Genomic DNA, 23,177 nt, shown 5'->3' with positions numbered 1-23,177 from the left:
CTATGGATGATAGATACAACAATGCGACTATATTCCAGTGGAACGCGAGAGGCCTAAGGGGGCGTCTATCTGATCTTAGGCAATTTTCACAGAAGCATCAATTTCCTGTCATGGCCATATGTGAGTCAAGGCTTCCAAACAATTTTCGTTTTTCTGGGTATGAATATCTTTCTTCAACCCGGACTACAGGACCAAGTAGAGTCATCCTTCTCCTGCGCACAGACCTCAGTTACGTGCATCACGCTATTCCACCACATCAAGATAATGAGTACATAGTGGCTACAGTCACTGACGGCAAGGGCAACTTCACCATCATTGCTGGGTACATCCCACCGAAAGCTAAATTTGACGAAGGCTACCTCACTGACATTCTCAGCAAGTACCCGTTGCCATTTGTCTTAACAGGTGATTTTAACGCCCATAATTCTGTATGGGGCAGCACGCACACCAACCCTCGAGGTAGGAGATTGGCCGATATTGCTGCCTGTCACCATCTCTGCCTAATGAATGACGGTAGCCCTACGTATATACAGAATCTTAAAAGTAGCAGCTGCCTAGACCTCACATTCGTTTCGCCATCGCTAGCATCTCAAGCAACATGGTTTGCCGACATTGAATCAAGAGGTAGTGATCACGTGCCCACCTATACGAGGCTTGGGAATTTTAAAAATATGAAAACTCATCATAAGATTAGCCATATCAATTGGGCAAACTTTCAAGAAAAAATGACCGAGGAATGCAACCAAGAGATGGACTTACCATCATTCACAGAAGCCATCACTCGTTCATTAAACCAATCAAGAGAGCTAACAACCTTACCGATTAACCAAACTACATTCAACGCCGAATATGAGCGACTTCGGGCTATTCGCCGGCGTGCTGAGAGGCGAGTTAGAAAGCATAAAAGGCCCGAGGATTTACGTGAGTTCCGACGAGTAACTAAAAAAATCAAACGTCATTTGAACAAACTTGCAAAACGTCGTTGGCGGAAAATGTGCTCAGAACTTGATCCAAGGAAACGTACTACGAGAATATGGCAAATATCAAGAGGTCTTCGAGCAACACCGCAACAACGCTATCCGTTTCGGGCACTAGCTCTATCGATGCAGTGTTCAGATATAGAGGCCGCGAATCAGTTCTGTATACGAATTACGCAGGCGCAGTCTACACACACAATCACACCGAAAACGCCACGGCCGACACCACCGTCAACTCTGTCATGCATGGACGTTGATTTCTCTCTGAACGAACTCGAATCTGCTCTTGCATCATGTAGGCAGTCAAGCTCACCTGGACCAGATGGTGTTACCTACTCGGCAATTGCACGACTCGGACCAAGTACAATCAAATGCCTTCTTCGACTCTTCAACCAATCCTGGAACGAAGGCGAGCTACCTACATCATGGAAAGTCTCTCAAGTTATACCGTTACTAAAGCCAGGTAAATCACCCCTTACCATCACTTCCTATCGACCCATTGCGCTTTCAAGTTGCATAGGCAAACTCATGGAACGTATGATCTTGGCGCGATTGGAATGGCATTTCGAACATCATGGTCTATATTCAAATGAATCGTCAGGCTTTCGACGCGGCCGGTCTTCAATAGACGGGGTGATTGATTTAATTACATCGGTTGAACACGAAAAATCTCAACGACGAATGATCACAGCCGTATTCTTGGACATCAAGAGTGCCTTTGACTCTGTGACGCATGATGCTATACTTGACGCACTAGAAGAACTAGAAATAGGAGGGCGACTCTACAAGTGGATCTCCAGTTACTTAACTAACAGGGCAATTTTTGTTGCTACGGCACAAGAAAAAACTACCCTTTATAATGTCACAATGGGTGTCCCACAGGGTGGCGTACTAAGTCCGACATTATTCATGATATGCCTTAATGCTCTCAGAGTGGAACTTCCAGAAACAGTTCGATCATCGGTATATGCAGATGATATCTGCATATGGGCCTCCGGAGTTACCAGAGTACAGGTTAGAGCTCGTCTTCAAAAAGCATTAGGCACGATTGATAGATATCTTCTTCATCGCGGATTGACCATCTCTCCATCGAAATCAGCCGCCATAGCTTTTACTAGACGTTGCATGGATAAATACACCCTCAAGGTATCCGGCCAAGCCATTCCGTATGTAAAACACCACATATTTTTAGGCATATCGATCGATCGAGGACTGACATGGACGCCTCACATTATGCACCTTAGAAAAAAATTGACCAGCTTTATACACCTCATACGTTTTATATGTGGCACAACTTGGGGTGCGAAAGTAACATCAGTACTGCGTCTTTACAAAGCTCTATTTGAGGGTCTATTGAGGTACAGCCTGCCAGTCCTTCATGGGATGTGCGCCACGAATTTGAAGCGACTACAAAGTGTACAGGGCTCTGCTCTTCGTGCTTGCTTAGGTGTTCCGCACTCAACATCGACTTTGGGTGTTATAGCAGAAGCTGGGTGCCTATCCATTGAAGCACTTCGTGCAAAAGAAACACTACGTGTACACTTACGCCACCTAACAAGGCATGAATCCCACCACCTTGCCCGGATACAATCATCCAGGAAGGATTCAAGCTATGCTAAATTCTTGATACAGCAGGAGCCAAATATACCAAAGCAGTTTGAAACACCAAAGTTGGCGGATGTTCCACCTTGGACACTAACATGCCCTACAATATCACTCAATATAGATGGCATACAGAAAAAAGCGTCAACTGCACAAACTGTATTAAAGCAACTGACCCTCTCATTAATCAATATCAACCATCGGTTCAGAACTCACATTTACACTGACGGGTCAACAACTCATCAAAGCTCAGCTGCCGGAGTAGTTATACCCATGGAACAAGTCGTGCTCAAATTCAGACTAGGCCACCGCACCTCATCAACTGTCTCGGAGCTGGTGGCCATTAGGGAAAGCTTGAAATATATAATACGCACCGAACCACGAGCATGGTCCGTTTTCACTGACTCAAAAGCTGCACTCCAGAGCATGCAGCACTATCTACGACGTGGAGCAAATGAACAGCTGACATTCACCGTAGTCAGCCTCTGCCAACAGGCCCAACAGGCTGGCCACCACATTCACTTTCAATGGATCCCGAGCCATTGTGGCGTCCCTGGTAATGAGGCCGCTGACCAAGCAGCAAAGAGCGGTCACGACAACATATCTAGCATTTCTGTTCCATATTCAAGAACTGACGCTGGTGCAACGGTTTTCTGGGTCGGAAAAAAGATAGGTGCGGCCCTCTGGGCAAGCCCTTCTCACCACTATCCACGACTTTATAATATAGATCCTGAACTTAAGTTCAGACCGCCCAGAAACCTTACAAGAAAGACTGAATCAGTACTTCACCGAATCAGGCTGGGCGTTGCATTTACATATAAATATCTCCACTGTATTGGGAAAAAACCTTCTGCAAACTGCTTGATATGTGAAGAAGTGGAGTCACTAGAACACCTGTTATGCACTTGCACAATTTATGACGTGGAAAGGGAGGTGCTTACTGAAGAACTTTCCCAGCTGGACTCCCGACCGTTCTCTCTCCAGAAGATCTTAGGAGCGTGGGAGAGCCCAGAAAAGCTAGCTGATGCGACCAAATACCTACTACGTTTCTTACGTGATACCCAACTTATTTGCCGTCTTTAAGGAGCAGATATAGAGCTCCACGTTATTGTGATGTGTTTTTATTAATTTCCTCTTCTTGCCCTTCTTTGGCATCCCCTATTCCCCCTCCCCAGCACAGAGAAACTGGTTAATGCAAACTGCATGGAGCGACCTCTCTGTCTTTCTAAATAAACCTCTTCTTCTTTCTTGGCTTCTATTTGTGCCGGTGTTATGAAGCTTGAAAGTGGTGGTGTTGTTGTGGCTCGTACGGTAGCGTTGCTGAGATTATGAAGACGGTAATAGACCTTTATTCAGCGTTGCCGTGCATTAAGATTCAAAACCTCACCTTGACACCAAGGGAACCACGTTTGCGCGAGCACGGAGGCAGCAGCCAACGGTCTGAGAAAGAATTTTGCCGCCGCCACGACCGCCAGCGATCGCCCCAACGGCAAGAAAACAAACGACAAGCTCATTGAGGTTTGTGTAGTGCTGACTACTGATTCATCGGACGACAAAGGTGAATGATGTAAAACGCAACGTAAGTTTGCCAGCGTTGTGCAAAACGAATTCGTTTCGTTGAAAATTTAATTTGTGGAATTCGTTAACGCCTTGAAAGTTTGACGGGGACTGCATTGTGAACGCAGGCTTCACACAAGTGTTTTCTACAGTGTGTGCTTTGGCTGCATGCATATAAAGACGAAAACACTGCCTATATAGTGCATGAAATAAAATAAATTTCGTTTATCTTGGTAATGTTGACTATCTATTGAGTGCTGTTGATAGTAGTGGCGTAGCCAGGAACTTCTAAGGGGGTGAGGATGAAGCGAGGTTGAGGTGGCTGGGATGTTTATGACTTGGGGTGGGGGGGGGGGGGGGATGCTGTCGGAATTTGTGTGTATATTCTAGGGCCCGCCGGATTTGGGGAGGGAAGGAGCGAAGCCCCATAAACCCCCCTCCCCTCTCGCCCCCCCCCCCCCCCCCCCTCTGGCTTTGCCACATAAGGGGAGCATCCTACATTCACAGGCTGCAATAAGCATGTGCATAGCCACTGAGCTCGTACCACAATGGCAAGATAGTTGCTGACATTCTTCACGTTACGTAGCAGTTCTTTCTTTAGTACATATGCTCGCTTTTCCTTCACACATCTACTCTGCCTCCGCTTGTCGTTTATGCTTGATGGTGATAAGCCAACAGTGCGTATTTGCTCTGCATCACAGGCAAATTTCAAAAATCCAGCTCACACTACTCTTTAATTTCAATGAGTTACTGTCACTTTTGAAAGGAAAATCTATTTAATTGCTATAATAACCTTTACATTTAACACACGTGTGTTGAATGTAGGACAATTCTATTTTTATTGTTTTTCTTGGTCACGAAGATGACAACCATCCACAAGACACTGGCTAAATTTCTCGTCTACAGTGGGTAACAATGTTACCATACTCTGTCAGACTAAACTGCTGCTGTCTAGACAAGTAACGATTCATTTTAGGACAGACCTGTTCGTAGTTTATTGCAGGGCATCGAAAAGTGTTCTTATGACTTTCCGATGACTGACTTTCAATTCCAGCAGCTTGGCGTGAAAAGGTAAAATATCTAATTGATACAACAAAATGCACACAGCAACCCATCCAGATTTTATTGCGTGATTTACATTAGCTACAGACCGCAACAAATTGTCAACTGAAGACATAGGTACTAAGCGTGCACTAACTTCGAAGCGGTAGAAACCCTGAAGTTTAAACGTCCCCTTACCACCATGTTGTTAATGGCAAAATGGTGTTTGCGGCAAATTGTTGGAGTCCTTCAGAATGGTGACGGTCTCCTTCAGACCGATGATGACGGTGACGAAGGTTTAGTTAGAGTCTAAGTTTAGTCAACGCACCCGACGACGTCAATGTGCTTGTCATGGTGGCGACGAAAGCCTTCTTTCGCACATGCCTCAGCTGCCTCGGTTCGGGGTTTCGTCGACCCAGCCGTCTCTTCCCATCCGGTTGACAGCGATACTCACGACGGCCGTCACGGCTCTGATCACCATCCACTGGGCATTAGCTATGTGATCATCGGGGGCAACCGCGCACTTGCAGTTCCCCGCTGCGAAAAATCTCAGTGCGATTCAATTAGTAGCTGCTGCTCGACGGTCGTCATCTCTCATCGTCGCCGTCTCTCGTTGTCACACTGCGATCACACGGTGCTTTTCGACAAGCGGTATTGTCGTCAGAAACAGTCGTCGTGCATCGCGAAGGCAACCGGGTGCTCGCGGAAAACCCGTCATTGTACGCGTTGGTCGAGCCATCGTTGAGCAACAAGCATCGCCGCCATTTTCTACGCTCTAGAATCCTGCCCAAAGCTTGTTCCCCTTCGTGCAATAGAAAGAGAAGTTAAAAGCACGAGCGCATCACCCCGAACAATCTTGCACGAACGTTGGCTTCCACTGCGCAAGCGCGCCTGCTCGACAGGGACGTTGAAAGCCCGGAGCACGTTCTTGTAGCTCCTACACCCGCACTAGCTCGCACTCATAGTGGAACAGAGAGTAGGGTGTGTCGAGTAATACCGCAGTTAATCTAGTGACGCGACTTCCGCTACGAGCTACGTAGGTCGGACGTGGTCATACGTCACTTTGTCGTCACGGTCCGAACTCGAAGAGCGACAGCTTACGGCAAACGGTTGCTTTCGTGTTTCGCGAACGTTCCCATGGGAACCGCGTGGAATTATCACGCGGGCTGTGGCCAATAGGAGCGCGCGGTTCGTACGGGGGAGGAGTTTTCGAGAAACACGAACGTGACCGCTTGTGACCAGAATAGCACCCCTGGGTGGTCATGCACTAGAGAGTTTTAGTAGATCGTTCCGATACCCCCGATAGCCCCGATGACGATACAATGCATGCGTAAGGGAGGCGGTGGCGGAGTATCGGGTATCGTTATCGGAGTCATGGGAACGATCTACTAAAACTCTCTACTGTGTCATTCTTCCCCTCCGCGATTTAGTATAGCTTGATAAGGGGCGAAAGTCCCAGCAAGCCAATAAGGACTTCGCAGGAACACACGTGCTTCCATGTTCTTGTTGGCTTGCTGGAACCATTCGCCGCTTCGCTGGATCGGCCACGAACGCTCTCTAGCGGCCTCAACTAATTCCTAAATCACCGTGGGCGATCGAGCTCGCTCCTATAACTGACATCGTATAAATATGCGATGGAATACGCGAGCGAAGCATTGGTGCGCAATAGCATCGCAGTTCTGGAGATCGATTAAGAAAATCCAGTCGATTAGCACTTAATCGGTTAGTTAATCGCGTGATCGGTCTCCGCAGGTAACGCGGTAGGAATTCCTTACTTACTAAGTCTGATTTATAGAAGCAAGTAGCAATTGCTCGTCGCTCACAATGTGTTCGATGATTATCGGACCTTCACCGCACGCCGCGCCGTAATTAAACACGTCAAAAAAAATTACTCATTATTGCTTGATCCCAAAATTTCTGTTAACTATCGCACTTCCACCAGGCGCCACATCATGATTGGGTACAGTATGCAGAACGAAGAAACAATTAATAGAGAATGGATGAGGCAACACTTTCTGGGTAAGTTGTCGGGTGAGGCCAGTTGTCTTGACCAGACTGTTGGAAGGAAACAGAGAGAAAAGTAAAATAAAAAAAAAATCTGAGAACAAAAAAGAATGAAATAAAAACCGATGTGGGAAGTTGGAACGTATAGATCTGGTGCGTGGCTTCTCCTTTTTAGAAAGACAAGGGAAGGCGACGTTCCTGTAAACACGAAGAAGTGTCTTGGCAGCGGTTGATATATATATGTATATATATATATATATATATATATATATATATATATATATATATATATATATATATATATATATATATATATATATATACTGTATGCCACGACGTCCCTCTTGCATGACACCTGTGCATGGCTAGTGGTCAGTGAGAACTACCCTTCCAAAACAATCGCCTTTTTTTCTCCTCTTTTTTTTTTCCACAGAGCCCGCGGTTTTTGCGCATCCGTAAAACCTTTTTTAAAGCACGAAGCATTTGCGCATGCTTTGTTTCGGAGCTAGCACCACCGCTTGGTATAACTTTAGAGAGATAAATTTTGGTATGAGTGAAAAGCACAAGGCTTTAGAAATAGTTATTTGCTTGCGCGAATGCTCGTGTAAACTAAGCATCTTGCAGGGTATATACACTCTCCCACGTGCACTACTCTACACAACCATTCACTTCGCCAAGGACCGGGAGGTCTTGTAGTCCGACCTCTTCCGGATCTGTAAGTGGTCTAAACCCCAACAAATCTGTGTTGCTCAGAATAAGCCGAAAACGAAAAGTGGACGACTTTGCGTACAGTGCCGATGGGACGAAAATACAGGAGGCCACTGGCACAAATCTATATATGTACTGTACCCGTTTTCACCTCAAGAAAAAAAGCAAGTTTTGTGCACTGTTCATACGCGGCGCGAAGTAGTTCTTACGAGATTTTGTTGACGGAGGAAAAAGCGATGCTTTTGGCATTTGGAACGTGTACGTCTTGATAAGAGAACACATATCTTATCTAAAATGCACCTACATATCTCTTAATTATCCACATAAAGAACGATATTAGTCATGCTCCGCGAGGCACCGGACGTTTTTTACTATGGTTCTTGAGGTGAAAACGGTTTGATTGTAGTCGGTCATTTCGATTGCATGTGGACTACCTCTGTAAAAAAGCCTACAAATTAAGAGGTCTCATAACGAACTACATCGAGAGGGATGCGTCAACTTGCATTCTGCATGCTCTACACCGCTCTTGTACTACCGGTTCTGGAGTACTGTTTGTCTATCTGAAGCCCCCGTCAGGCTGACCTACACAAGAGGCTTGAGTCGACTTAAAGAAAAGCCACTAAGACAGCGGTTTACATCCAGGATGGCAGGGCTGGCAACCTCCCCAGCGAGAGACGTTTACAGTCTCTTCGGTGGTCTATAGACTTGACATGCGTCGACTGCTCTCCATGCGAGTAGTTCTGTACAAGTACCTTCATGATGTCACTGTTATCTACCCCATCCTTGACGGCTACATACGGAGGCCAAGGCGTAACCCTTCAGTACTGGACCAGCGCTTTGCGCGCACCATTAGCGCCTTCCTCTTCCCTATTCATTCAGAATCCCGGACTGTGGAACCTCCGATCAGATTATGTTCGGCAGGCTGCTAGCGTTGCTGAGTTCAAGCATCTAGTCCGGCATCGCGAGTGAAGATGTATCTATATTTACAACTTCGCCTTCCACATAGCTCGTCCATTTTTGTATGTACTCATTTCATTTTATAATCATCTGTCACTTAGTCAGCATTTGTATGCAAGGGCTCCTGCTTTTTGACTGCCTCAGACTCACGGCCTTACACGGATGTTCATGGGGAGCTCCGGTGTTAATTTGAACGTTTTCAACTAAACATATTTTCTGAAAGAGCGCAATAGAAACGGAGCCTATAGAGCCGCAAGTAAATTTTACCTAAAATTATTATTTTAATCGTACAAATACGATAAAACCGAAACCGAAACTAACCTGCAACTCTCCTGGTCTGCCATCTTGTTGTGACGTCAGATGTTGTATAAACATCAGCACGCAGCAACGTTACTAGATTACCTCAGGTGCGGAACTCCCGTGGAATGGGGTACCCTCCTTTCTTCACTCACTCCAGTGCGCCTCCCGTCGTTTAAATCGCCACATATATTTCCATTTCAAAACTCGGTGTTCCATAAAGTAGAGGCTTTTACGGGAGAGTTACGCGTTCATCTCCGTAGCGCCGGCTTTCCTGCAGGCTGCACGGCGTTTGGAGTCGAAGCGCGCGGCGCGCTCAAAAGCAGGGGAGCGTACACTGGAGCGCGTGAAGCGTCTACTTTCCTGGACGGCATTTGAGTCTGCGCCCCACATGATCGGATCTCGGCGAATAGCAGCGCGGCGGCACTTTAGCATAGTGCACGGTGCAACGCCATCCAGACTCAGTGCTCCGAAATGTTCGTATTCCATAGAATACACTGCACTTACCATTGCTGCCGTCCGGCGCGTCGAACGAGGAGAGGCAAGCTGTGTTGAGAGAGCGGGGTATACGGCTCGTGGCAAGCAGCGTCTATGAGTAGTTTCGTAACTGAGGTAATTTAATAACGTTGGCACGCAGTTTGAGCCTGTTTCGCGCAGAGTCAGAGGCACTCAAAAGGTCGTCGCAATTGTCCGTGGGAAATAATAGCTTACGATTCATGAATCTTGTCCGAGTCACGGAATGACCAGCGAATGTTATAATTTTCATCACGAGATTTCAGACGGTTCACCGTGCGCATTTGATCCACCGGCGTCGCCTCCGAGGGGCCACCAGTGGAGGCTGAATTCGCGATTCGCCGACATAGGGACAGATATGTTGCTTCAGAAGTAAGATGGCATGGAAGGTTATGTTTGCGAGCATGGTGCGAACTGTTTTCTAACACGACGCGAAAGCCGGCATTCGCGTCGTATATACTGGTCGGACGGCCACTTCCGTCTCAGAGGCTTCTCGATTGGAAACAGATGAGATGTCACTCTGCTGGATTTCTTTTTGGTGCTATTGCACACCACAGCACATCACCAGTCTTCCCCACCCTCCATCGCGTCCCGCAAATATTATAAACCAGACACAATGCGCAAAACCTCAGACGCCACTACAACGCACAACAGATGCTCGTCTGTCACATTTCTTGCGTCTCAGGATTTAAACATCATGATCCATACGCTCCAGCTCGCCTGCACGTTGGCCATCTCTACATAACGCCGTGGAGGAGGGTGCGTCGTCTGATCTTGGATGCACCATTTGACGACACGAGTGCTCCTGCTCGTTGTTGCCAGTAGAGCGGCAGCTAACGACTCGGAAGCGTGCACGTAAACTTTAAAATTCGTTTCTCTAAAGAAAATTATATTCTTTTATGAGATATTTATAGACATACTAGGGTGGTGAACATTTAGTGTGTGCTTAAAATTTTATAAGAGTCGATGACCATCAATATTTCGCCGGAGCTCCAATGTCAATAAACACTTTGATTTTGACTTTGACGTGTGCCTTTGACAGTACACTGCGAGGAATAGTTCAGATGCCGTGGTCCAACATTGAAGTCAAAGCGTCCCTGTCACGTGCCAAAACCACTAATATGTCTGATCAATTGACAAAACAATGCAATGACCGTACAATAGTCAGATGGTGGTTTGGATTGTCGATTTTAAAACGATAAGAATGGTTCAAACTTTTCTCAACTCTTTTTTATTATTATTATTCTCTATGGTTTTTTGACAACGGGGTTTGAGAGTGAGTGAGTGAAACATGTCTTTAATATGGAAAGGAGGATCGCCTGCCTTGGCCGAGTAGGTCTTAAGCAGGAGGGGTAGGGTTATTGGGGTTTGGGGGGGGGGGGGGATATAAAGATGAATACGGTGAGGTTATATGAGGTTATGTGTCCCCGATTTTCTGATGTAATCCATCAGGGAGTCGAGGAGCGCTTTACGATGTTGTGGCGAGCCTCTGGGTCGGGCCCATTCGTCTAGCGTCCTCGGTCGGTCTTCCTCATGGAGGACTTCGAGGGCTTCGTGTCTGTGTCTATCTAGACCTTTTAGACCTTTGCAGTTCCAAAGAAGGTGTTGGAGTGTCGCCATGTTGTTCACCGTGCAGGTCTTGCACTTTGCTTCTTCTGGTTCCAGCAAGTCAAAGCTCTCCAGTTTCACTGGAGTGCACGGCGTCTTGGTCCTGATACGACGGACCCGGACGGCAGCCCATCGGCTGTAGCCTGCTGGTATCTCGTCTTCTTGTGGCGGTAGGAGACTCCTGAGGTAGGCCTTCCTCGCCTGCCTGTCGAGTTCGGCCTGCTCCTCCGGATCTACCATCTCGTGCCTGCCGGATGGAGAGGTCGGGCCAAGCGTGGAGCTATAATGTGCTGCCGCCACTGCGGCCCTGTGTGCCCTCTCGTTTCCGGCTATTCCACTGTGTCCAGGAAGCCACGTTATGTACAAACCGGTGCCCCTTTCTCAAAGCTCCGTCGCAATCTTTTTTTTTTTATCTTTTTAGTTGTGCAGCCTTTGGCCCTGCTGCATTTGGTCGCGATGATCGCCTCCTGAGAATCCGTAAAAATTCTGGCTTTACTGCCCGTTACTGAGATGCTCAGGATGTCTTTGACCGCCGCAAGAATCGCCCTGAGCTCGGCTTCTTTGACGGATGTGCCCTGCGGTAGCGCTTCGGCTCACCCCTTGTTCCTTCTTGGGTCGTGCCATGCTGCTGCTGAGGCTCCCTCGGTCCTTGCTGCGTCGGTGTAGCGTATCTCGTCGCCCTTTTCATGTTCCTCGCACCAAGCTGCATGTAGTCCAGCAGCTCTTGCCCTCTTCCCTTCGTTTAGGGCTTTAGGGAGTGGCCAATGGTCTGTAACTGACTCCTCTTGCCACGGTGGAAGGGGCTGTTCAAGTGGGGGCTTGTTCCTTATGTCGTACCCCAAATCCTCTAAAAGTCGACGACCTTACCTGGTCCGCTCCAGTCGTTGAAATTGAGCGATGTTCTGTACGTCGGCTCTCTCCTCAATACGGCTCATCTGAGCTTCTTGCCTCAGCTCTTCGAGTGGCGTGAAGTTGGGAGGGCCTGTGATCACCCTCATGGATCGGTTATTCAATCTTTCTAGCTTTTTCCACTGCCCGCGGGTGAGATTTAGCCAGTTGCAGTTGTATAGAGCTCTCGACGTGAGCAGGGCTTCCGCCAGGATGCGAAGAGCCTTCTCGTCGGCGCCCCATGACTTGTTGGTTGTTTTTCTAATGAGCTTCAAGCCCTGAACCCAGTTTTTCTCTATCTCCGGGAGCCATTTCGTACTTCTGGCCGTTTCCTCAAAGGTGACTCTGAGGATTTTGATCTGTTGTTTTCTGCCAATCTCTTGCCCCTTTACCTCGAGTCGTATCGAGTTGGCGATTCCTTTCCTATGGTCTCGGGGCCTGGCTACTACCATGTATTGCGTCTTCTCAGGGGACGCTTCCATTCCGAACCCTTTGAGATACTCCAGGACTTGTTCTATGCCGCGTTGCATCGTCCATTCCTGCTCACCTAAGGATCCGCCGCGAGTCCAGAGCGTCACGTCGTCAGCGAAGACGGTGAAACCTAGCCCTTCAATCGTACGAAGTCGGGTCGGAAGACCCGCCATCACCATGTTGAAGAGGACCGGCGATATCACCGCCCCCTGCGGTACTCCTCTGCAGTTCGGCGTCTGGGGACCTTTGGTGTCTCTACTTTTCACCTGGAAGTTTCTACTGCGTAGGAAGTCCTCTATGAAATTCTGTGCCTTGCCTCGAATGCCGCATGCCTTGGCTCCTCTAGCGACAGCCCATTGAGGGATAGCGTCAAAAGCCTTTCGGATGTCGAGAGCAACGACAAGTCGTGGATCTTGCTTATTCTTTTCGGCAATAACTTCTTCGTAGAAAAGTTTGAGACTGTCATGGGTATACCCATTTCCGCTCGGAAGCCCGACTGTCTGGGATCTAGGCACTCGTGCTTCTCCAACTACCACTCCATCGTCTTTCCGTGGGGTTTGAGAAAAGCGTAGAAGCAAAGGTCGAAACAATCGGGTCGGAAGGCGTTGATTAATAAATAAAAAACAATTTAGTCTGTATTTGAGTCTACTGATGAAACCGTCATATGCAGAACTGCGTTATATGAGAAGCATATAACCAACGCTCACATCCGGTCTCTGCGTTCCTGGCACGCGCCACCGCGTCTTTTCAGAGCATCGCCTCGTCTTTGTCTCCTACCTTTTTACTTGTTTTTACTTTACTTCTTTTAAAAAAAAATTGTTTGTAGCTGACCAACCATGCTACCTTATAATGTGCCGCCTTTCCGAAGTGTCGCCTTGTACTCCACTCCCACCTTTTTACTTTTGTTGTTTTTGTTTCCGAAAGTGTTTGGCAGCTGACCAAATCTGCCACCTCCTGGGCCACGCATGCAACGCGCGCCTCACGGGGTTTCGAAATCCGAGTCTGCTTCCATGAGAATGCAATGGACCATACGCAAAAAAAGGAAAGCGCCATTTAATGTACCTAATATCATTTATCAAATTTCCGCGGAATTGAGGAGCTTGCCAACCGATAGTTTCCACCGAGAGACAATGGTCCCGGCAGAATTAGAGTCCTAGATCTAAAATATGACCACATGCTGCAAGTCCAGTACGAACCCTTCACACAACGTCTTCGATAAAGACCGTTCATTGACCCTGGATGACCCAGTCCACTGTTTGAGTGACAAGTCTTGCGGCTTTATTGCTGACAATAAACTTATTTCAAAACTCGAAGTGCCTCATCGCGGCGTAATGCCACGTTATGCATTGTGAGAATCTGTGGGCAGCAAAATCCATACGCGCTCCGCTCCCGGCCCACAGGCTCCCGGAATGCAACGCGCGCGGTGAGGGATTTATGGATGTAGTCTATTCCTTTTCCAGGATTTCGGGGCCGTCTTTCTTTTTAAGCAGTCACTCATTAAGTGCACAAATACACTTTCGTAATATCATGAAAATCGAGTTAAATGCAGATGCGCCTCGTCTACAGCTAGAAGAATTGAAAAAAAAAAAAAATATGGCGGCTCCGAATAGGATGATGATAAGTGACAAGGATTTTGCATATGCCCTATTGATGAATGGACGGATGCATGGTGGCTGTTTCCTCTGAATCGGGCGGTGACTTGCACCACCTGTGAGGATGGAAAGGAGACTGAAACAACGCGCCATCCCCGCGTGCACACCCGAGCTGTACAGCAAAACGCTAGTTTGTTATCGAGGTCGCCGAACAAGGAGCAAGTCGCTTTGCTCCGGGAGTGACACGGAAAAGGAAAGCGGCGCAAAAACGCATGGCGAGAAAAGAAAAAAGAAAGGAGCGTCCGACGAGCACAATGCGTGCGTGCGAGAGAAGACCCGGAAACCTGCCAAGTGACTGCGAGAGCGATCGGCAATTGAGCGAAAGATTTTCGATAGACCCTTCTTAAACACCGAAAGGAGACCCGTTTGTGTTGGACGGGGAAGGCGCGACAAAACGGTCGACGGACTGAATCCGCGGACCTCTGGCCGCGCACTGAGGAAACCGGCTTGCACTGCACCGAGACTCCCTTGTCATCAAAGATGCATGCTACGAAATGTATTATCTTTAGATTTATTAATTTATTTATTTATTCATTTTACTCTCAGGGTGTAAGTTTAATTGTGTATACTATTACCAGTTATACGAATACTTGAAAGGATAAAACATCAAGGACGGGGACGGAAACAGGACTTCTTTCATTGAGCAACAACATATATATATAGAATGGCACAAACTATAAAACCGCCCCCTTCCAAAAAAAAAAAAAAGTTTTCAACATGCTCGAAGAAGAAAACGAAAGCATTGTTAAAATAGAAAGGGAATTTACTATAAATATAAAAGTTTAAAAAGCCCTGGCGTCCCGACGAGGTATCAGTAATCTAGTTATCTCTGGTGCAAGGAATTCGACCTTCGTAGTTGTCAGTGATAATGAAGGTGCAGAAATATTGTTGCTGAGTGTCTCAAAGGGAAATGTACTATGAATATGGGGGTCGGTGGCCGAGTGGTCTAGCGCACACCAGCTTGGAGCAAGGGGGGTAAAAGCTCGCGCTGCAGAACCCAGGGATCCTGGGTTCGATCCACACCCCATGCCCATTTCGATCTGGATGAGTATCGTATACCGGCGTGCGGTCGTGTATCACTACTGCGTGGTGCATGTTAAAAACCCCAGACTCGCGGTGGTACTGTACTGGCTAAATTGCTCATCTACAGCTGGGAGACTCGTCGCCCGTTGAGGCAGACCAAGTTCTAGGCTGTATGAACATCACATCCACACAACCCGATTTCGATGTATTGAAGAATAAAATGCTGTGAAATCGACTTGACTTTGTAGATGAATAATTAATTTTCTGAAACATGTTTATCGCTTGCGGGACATTAGAATTTAGGCGGAATAGGATACTTATAGCTATTTGTTCTCGGATGGTGTAGGTGACATTAAATTAGTTACGCACTCCTATGTGACACCAAAGAAAACGTCCTTTGTTTAATGTTCAAATGTGGTAGTTTTATTGAACGCATCGGGGCGCAATTTTCATACGGAGACTGAATATTCGTCTCCAGTTTTCTTTCTATTTGGACACTTCCCAGGCAAGCCCGATGGTCCAACAATCAGGCTTGTTGCTGCGCACGATGTGTGTGAGGTGTGTCAATGCAGGATACTGTCGTATATCAGCAACGATAAATCTCAACTTTGTTTCGCAGGATAGCTGCAAAAAGAAATTAATGTGTTATTGCCGTGTTTCTTTAGTATCATGTGAGCCTCTATCCGTCAGTTATTTCAGCAAACCAGCTGCTAGATACACTTCCGACTCGTCTTTAACCTTTTATATTCTCCAAGGCAACGTTTACGATTGAGCATGCTCATTCTAACTTTGTCGCCTTGATGGAGCATGACTTAGGTGTAAGACGTAGTTCACAATTACTAGCGTTAGCAGCTTCACTCGGCGTCTATATCGCATTTCAGTAAAACGTGACCTACCCGAGCGAACAAATGCCGAAATATGCAGAGCTTCGTCATGGCCAGGTACAAAGCCAGCGGTGCTGCGCAAAGCTATGACTATGCGAGACATCGGCAGCCTTGAACGTAAAGCAAGTAGTCATCAAATTGCCTTTGGGTTACTCACGGCATAAGGATCCTCATCTTCTCGGTAGGTTTTGTGCATGCCCAGGGAAGCACAGGCTGTTGCGCCCTGCGAACTAGAGGCCGCGGAAGGACCTCCGCATGCGTGCTCAGCAACCTGACCATAATTTTTTTTTAGAGCGCAGCTATTAGGCGCCCGTTTCCGGCTTGAGCGGCGTCGGCGTAACCGTAAGGTCACGTGATCCCCAGGTCACGTGACCCTCCCAGGACATGTGACCCCCCAGCAGTAGGAGGGAGGTTGAGGAGGAGCGAGGAGGAGGAGGAGGCGAGGGGAGGAGGTTGAAGGATGAGGAGGAGGTGAAGGAGAAGGAGGGGTGAAGGAGGAGGATGAGGGGAGGAGGAGTAGCAGACAGGATCGCGAGGGAGCAGGAGGGAGGAGGGGTACACCCTCCCTTCAGTACCCTTCCCTCCTCCTCCTCAAGAGCTGCGCTCCAATTCGGCGTTACAGGGAGTTGTAAACGGCTTTCATTTTTTACCTTTCCTGCTTTAGCTTAAAGATGTGTCGCCTTTTCTTTCTTTTTTCAAGGCTTCAAACAGTCATGTAACGGAATCAAACATTATTATTAGAACAGCCTTACAACCTGTACGCTTCCCGATCGTTCCAGTGATGCAACGTGAGGAGTAGGAAAGCAAAACCAGAACATCGCTTTCAGCCCACAGTTCCATGTTGCGAACAATATACTCAGGGCATAGCACAACACTTTGTCAGTTGACTGAAAGTGAAACATTGGGGAGGCCAACATACGTATTGAAGTCACTGCCCGTGACGCAAGAATTGGAGAGGAGCACTTCCTCGGGGTTCGAAGCGGTGGTCGGCCGCTCGGGCCTAAACCAGCGGCGGATTCATGATCTGACGTCACGGTCAGATATGACGTCAGCTACGAAGCATTGGCTAGATCTATCTTATTGACAAACTATTGCCATTTCAACAAAAACCATAAATTTCATTAAAAAGGGGTCAGTGTAGTTCGTTTCTGTGCTATAAAAAGATTTGCCCTTGGCGCGTAGCGTACGACGCTGTCAAAGCTACTGGCGCGAGCATGAGGCTTAATATCGTTGATCATTTGCACGCGTGCTCGCGCTAAACGAAACCATAGACAAAGCCACGCGCTCGCATCAGTAGCTTTGGCAGCGTTGCATATTAATTATGAAACGGAGTATAAGAAGGGGAAAGGGAAAAGGGGGGTACACCTCTCCCCATTAAATCCGCCCCTAGTCTATGGCATCGCTTATCACCCGGGCGAAAAATGCTGAGTCACTGAGCTGTGGACGCGCGCACGCAGGGTTTTTAAACAGCCCATGGTCAGATGGCGTTCCACAGCCCAACAGACAAAGATAGCAGCGCGCAGAAGGCGATTTTTGCAGACACAAAACATTAATTGTTTTGAACCTTTTGGGCCCTATTAAAGATGCCTAGTGGCAAATCGAACCCAGTGCTCGGGTGAAATCAGCTGTGGCAATAGCGAACGGCGTTGAAAAAAGGCAACACCAGTCATCCTTGATAAAGTCGCTCTCTTCGATACCCACTCATCCACATCATTAACTTTTATTTTTTCTTGAGGGTCCGAATGGATATTATACGAGAAATTGGACACACATATTAAGAAACAACACGAACACAATATTAAAAACACCTAATCAAACCTTCATCGCCGAATATCCATGGTACGAAACAACGAACGAACTGCCGCGATCCCGACGCTGAGCGGGGCTCTTTAGGGCGAGTGCCATTTCCCCGAACATGCATCATTAACAACGCTAATGGAGGTAATAGTTTTAACCCAAGCCCCCCCCCCCCCCCCCCCCCGTCCCCCTCCGGTATTTACCGGCGGGTGGGGAAAGCGAGCAACCCCCCCCCCCCCCCCCCTCTTCCCCCCACGGGGGAAGTCCGCCCGAACGCATTACCCCGAACGGGCTAATGTCACCCCATCAATGCTCGTAGTAGCCCCTAGGGGGCGCCACCGCCGCCGTCGCTGTCCCGGAGAGATCCAGACCGGAGGTAGCCCAGCCAAATCGAGCCAGCGCTGAAACTCGGCCAATCCACATCTGTCACCGTTTTTTCTCTGTTCACGTAGTAATATAAGCAGACGTGCGCGCACTGCTCGAAGTGTGGGGCGGCGCCGCTATGTGGCGCTGTCTACGCACCAATCTCTTAAAGGGGGGAGGGGGAAGAGAAAAAGTGCGACATGCCACAGTGAAAGGACAAATAACCGCGGCGACGCCGCTACTTCAAAGTGAGGAGCCTTTCTTCGGGCTTGTTGGACTGTATTTGCTAGTTCCGCTCAGAAGGTTTCCGCCTTTTGTGTGCGCTCGACGCGCCCCTTTTCTGGGAGAACGGTCGAGTGCGCCATGTTTCGGTGTAGATTGCTACCACCTTGCCGTTTGTATACGATTTTTTTCTCTACCTACAACTGTATTTCCATTTCTCGTCATTCTCGTCAGGTTATTTCGAAGGAGCTCGGGAATCTGAAATGTGTTACTCGCTTGTAAAGCTGCATGCATTTTTTTTTTCGCATAAACCTATATAATCACTTTCTATTATAGCCAAGAGAAGGATGCGAAGTGCCAAACTGAGCGATTTACCGAAAACCTCGTCGGCCCAACGAAAACACAAATGTCGTTCAAAAACATAGGTTGGACAATGCTGCGGACTAACACTAGAGGGCAACTATGTATTAATTGAGTTTTTAGCGCTACTTAATAAGATATGATGAAATACAACGTTCATGCGCAATTATAGGTGTATATGTGGCGCCTCCTCTCGGTGGTTGCATGTTGTTCATTATTGAAACGCGACGACACTTAAAACAACATATTTTGACGTTTTCTTCAGGTTGCTGCATTTTGTTTTGTGGGCGTGTGCAGCACTCCGCTTAGCCAAACCCACAGTTGCGTTCGTGTCTCGGAATTCGAGTTCGATGTCAAAATATTGAACTAGTGACTAAGAAATCAGGTCCAACTATAGACAGTAAATGACCGATAGCCGTCAACTGGACATCGAAACTTTAGTTCGAATCGTGTTCCACAATTAATCGCATGCTTGCGCATTTTATACTTAGAAAAAAATATTAGCACGCTTTGGACGAACGATGTCTTTTATCGCTAAATAAAATATTGCAACCTCCTTGGCACACCCTGCGGAATCAACCAAAAAATATGACTACTTCTCGTGTTAAAGCTGGTTCACACACTTGCGACTGCCTACGACCGACTGCATTAAAACATGCGATCTCTTACGACGAGAGCACATACTAACGCCACCTATCGAGTAGAACACTTGTCATTCCCGTATATTTAATACTTTTTTCGCGCATCATTTTTCTTAATTAGCTTGAAACATTTTCCAGTGTTCTACACAATACCGTTCGTCATCAATATTTCGCTCATTTGATCTCAGAAATGTTGCAAAACCGTCGCTCCATAGCGAAATGCAGTCCCGCCAAGGGCCAACTCATAGATGGCGCTAGTACCTAAAAGTGTGTTATCTAGAGGTCCTCTGTGGTCGAACGAGATCACGAGGACTCGGACGTAAGCAAACGCAAGTGTAAAGCCCCATTCGTGCGATGCGATTTTACCTGGGATTTCGCAGCTGCGACGTCAGCCACCGCACCTTCCCCCAGACGCTTCTTTGCCGCAGAGCGACGTCGCAACTGATAAATCGCGAGTAAAATCGAACCATGTGAACCATGTTTCATCCGTTCCTGGTCATTCTTTCTGCGTCTTAAGAACAATTAAAGTTCAGAAAATCGATTCGTTTTATTAGAAAATCAAATACTACGCTCTGGTTGGCCCACGCTGTAGAATCAATCTAAGCGCTTCGTCCCTTGTCGTGTTCGACCAAAGCTGCCGTCAGCAACATGTTTAGTAAAGGCGCGCAATCCGCTCCTGCTCATTTTTTTTGCGTTCTCTTTTTCAAGACCCGGGAAGGAACTGGAGGAGCCCCGTGTCGCGGAACGGGGCGACGTCTTGCGCAAAGAACCGTCGTTGTTGATTGGAGAGCTGGCATAGGACTCGCTCTGCGGGCTTGTTGCCACGGCAACCGAACGCCGGATCGAAGCCGTGCACCGCGCACCATAAGCCAGCCCGAGGCTGTGTGGCGAAGCTAAGCAGCAACTAAAAATGTTCTTTTTTTTGTGTGTGTGTGTGTGTGTGTGTGTGTGTGTTTTTTTAACGGTATTTATTCTTCCGGAAAGTAAAGGGGAAAAAAGGAAGGGTGTGTTTTTTTATGGGAGTTTCTCCTAGAAGCTTTGCGACGCGTTTTTCGCAATTCTGAAGTTGCAACCGCTATCCGTGCACACTGCTGAATACATCGTCCAAAGGGCATCGTGCTCGCTGCAGGCACGATGACAAAAGTATTTGTGGATTCCACTCGAGCATAATAGAAGCACGGTTGCCTTAGACTTGCGTCTGCTTCGAATATGTCTGCGGACGGTTTTTGCACGAGCGTTTTGACTGGACCATCAAACAAGGAAGAAACAAACAGTGTTTCCAGGCTGACTCTTGTATCGTCTATTATAGCAGTGCGAACACGGCTCAAAAGGACGCGCGCATGAATATGCAGAGCTGCAATGGCAATAACAAAAAAAAAAACAAAAAAAACAGTAGGTATGGTGAATAATTTTGGTTTTAAAGTTTTAGGTTAAGCAAATCTAAAATCCCACCTAAACCTTCACGCTGACGCCATTTTCTCGAATCGACCGATAGAGAAGAAGAGCTTCGAGCGAACGAGAAGTCCTTACACGACGTTTGGAGAGTTACTCTGGTTGACGATTTTTTGGTTTTTTTTTATGTACCGTAATTTATAGGTTGAATGCGATTTTTTTTTTTTTTTTACGAAGTATCCTATTCTCTCGAAACGTTATGAGACCATGTCTCATTTCAGAACCGCAATAAGTAATTTTGAGAGGCCAGAGGGATCAGGTTCAGGGTATGTATATAGTACAACGCTGCAACAACAGCTTAGAAATTTACCTTATCAAGAAATATAATTTCAATTGTAAGCAAAAAAGTAATAGCTTTTAAAAATTTGACACTTTTACCGCTTTCTACTTCTCTCTCCGCCGTTGCGTCCATTCCCTATATTATCCTAAAGTTACTTCGAAATGTACTCAGGATACAATTACTCGGATTAGAATGCACCTAAAGTATATCGAGGTACATTGCTTGCAGGAACATCACATCCTGTGATCTTTCGCATATTACTTCAAAAGGTGGTTGGCGGCCCACCAAATTTCTCATTAGTGCCCCAACTGTGATAAAAAGGAAAAAAAAGAAGAAAAAAATCTTGAAGCCTCAGACGTTATTTTGATAATTCTGTTTTCACGCTTTTTTGCAGTCAGACCCGTGAAGATTGTGCATGATTAGGCAATTAGCCGGTGGCGTTCTTAAAAAAAAGCAAAAAAAAACAAAAAAACAATACCCCCCCCCCCCAAAAAAAAAAAAAAAAAAAATATATATATATATATATATATTTTTTTTTTTTTTTTTTTGACAGGCGATTTAATATGGGCTGTGTGTCAGATCTTACCCGAATAAATCCGAATTACCCCGGCGGGTCGTGTTAGGTGATAACAGATACAAAACGCTGGACACGGCTCTAGGTTTTCGAATGCCAAGGTACAAAACCTTTACCCTGGAGTAAGTTAGAGTAAATTTTGGAACACAGCCTTGGTGTCTAAGAAGATTACCCCAAAAATAATTTGGAGTCCCGCATATTTTTAATAAAGCAAAAAAAAAAAAATCTCAACTGTTCGTCAAATTGAGAATGATACGCACATGTACTTCCTGTGATCTGTGCAACACTGATGTCGTTGTTTTTACAGCAATTTTAGAGGTTACGAAAATGGGGTTCATCTTCATATGAATGTGTGCCTTAGATGACCAGCGACTTTGAATATATTTGGCACACATTGTTTAAAAGTCACGTGACTATGGAAAAGAGAGCGAGCGCGACAGAAACCGGCCAATTCTTAACCGGCTGTTTTTTGGCAGAAAGAAAACGAATATCGAGCCGCAAATTGTGTTCCGGGTAAAATAAAATAAGATAAGATAGCATCATTTGATTACAGAAAAAACTCTCATAAAAATCTGGGCTGGGGTTCTAATAGGTCATGCTCAGATAAAAACCTCGGCGAGCCTAACTTCCCTGTCAGTATCTCTTTAAGGGTGTCAATGTCTCCACATCCTTCTTTTATCTTTCTTATCTGTCTCTGCTTTGTGCATACGAGAGCAGAATACACTTTCCCGCTGTGTCAGTGCCTCGAGAGTGAGGGTCAGGGCATCTCAATGAACTAACATCACCATCATATTATTTATTTATTTTTACGTCAGGAGCTGACGTTAGAGACAAAAGGCACGCGACTCTCGACGAATGTTCTATTCCCCCCTGAATAATAGATAAAGACCACCATGTACTACGTTCGGGGAAGTTTCAATTATCCCCGAAAAAACCAGCCGGGCAACGCTACTCTCCGACCTGAACGCGTGCGTGAAAGCGCCTTCCCCTTTCCCCCTGAACTCCGGTTGAAACACTTATCGTCTCAGGTTTCGAGCACACGAGGGGGGAGACGAATGTCACCGTCACGTGACGACATCACGTGACAGCATCGGGATCCCTCGTCCGAGGGTCGGCGCGCAGATGGCGTCCGCGTGCTCCGCAGCGGGAGGTGACGCCAGGGCGCACGCATACACGCGACGTTCCCGACTGCCAGTGAAGCCTCCGGGCGATGCAGTCGAAGGCCGCGACTTCTGACGGTGAAGACCATCTGCCGTCGCATCGCACGCAGTTCACACTGGCAGTGAGGCGCTGCCGGAGTTGGTTC

General features: G+C 47.0%; 1 protein-coding gene and 1 pseudogene across 1 annotated transcript; one reads left to right on the top strand and one right to left on the bottom strand.

The window, feature by feature from the left end:
- Positions 1–110: 110 nt before the first annotated feature.
- Positions 111–3,662, top strand: LOC121837825. The gene is made up of 3 exons (XM_042293652.1): positions 111–120; positions 223–379; positions 2,576–3,662. The coding sequence occupies exons 1-3, from the start codon at positions 111–113 to the stop codon at positions 3,660–3,662; spliced, it is 1,254 nt and encodes a 417-aa protein (XP_042149586.1).
- Positions 3,663–11,597: 7,935 nt separating this feature from the next.
- Positions 11,598–12,802, bottom strand: LOC115323594 (annotated as a pseudogene).
- Between the last annotated feature and the right edge of the window lie 10,375 nt (positions 12,803–23,177).

Source organism: Ixodes scapularis, unplaced genomic scaffold, assembly GCF_016920785.2.
Source record: "Ixodes scapularis isolate PalLabHiFi unplaced genomic scaffold, ASM1692078v2 PGA_scaffold4__175_contigs__length_147842914, whole genome shotgun sequence".
Lineage (NCBI taxonomy): Eukaryota > Metazoa > Arthropoda > Arachnida > Ixodida > Ixodidae > Ixodes > Ixodes scapularis.
The sequence above is the reverse complement of the archived record's forward strand: the minus strand, read 5'-3'. Positions and strand labels throughout refer to the sequence as shown.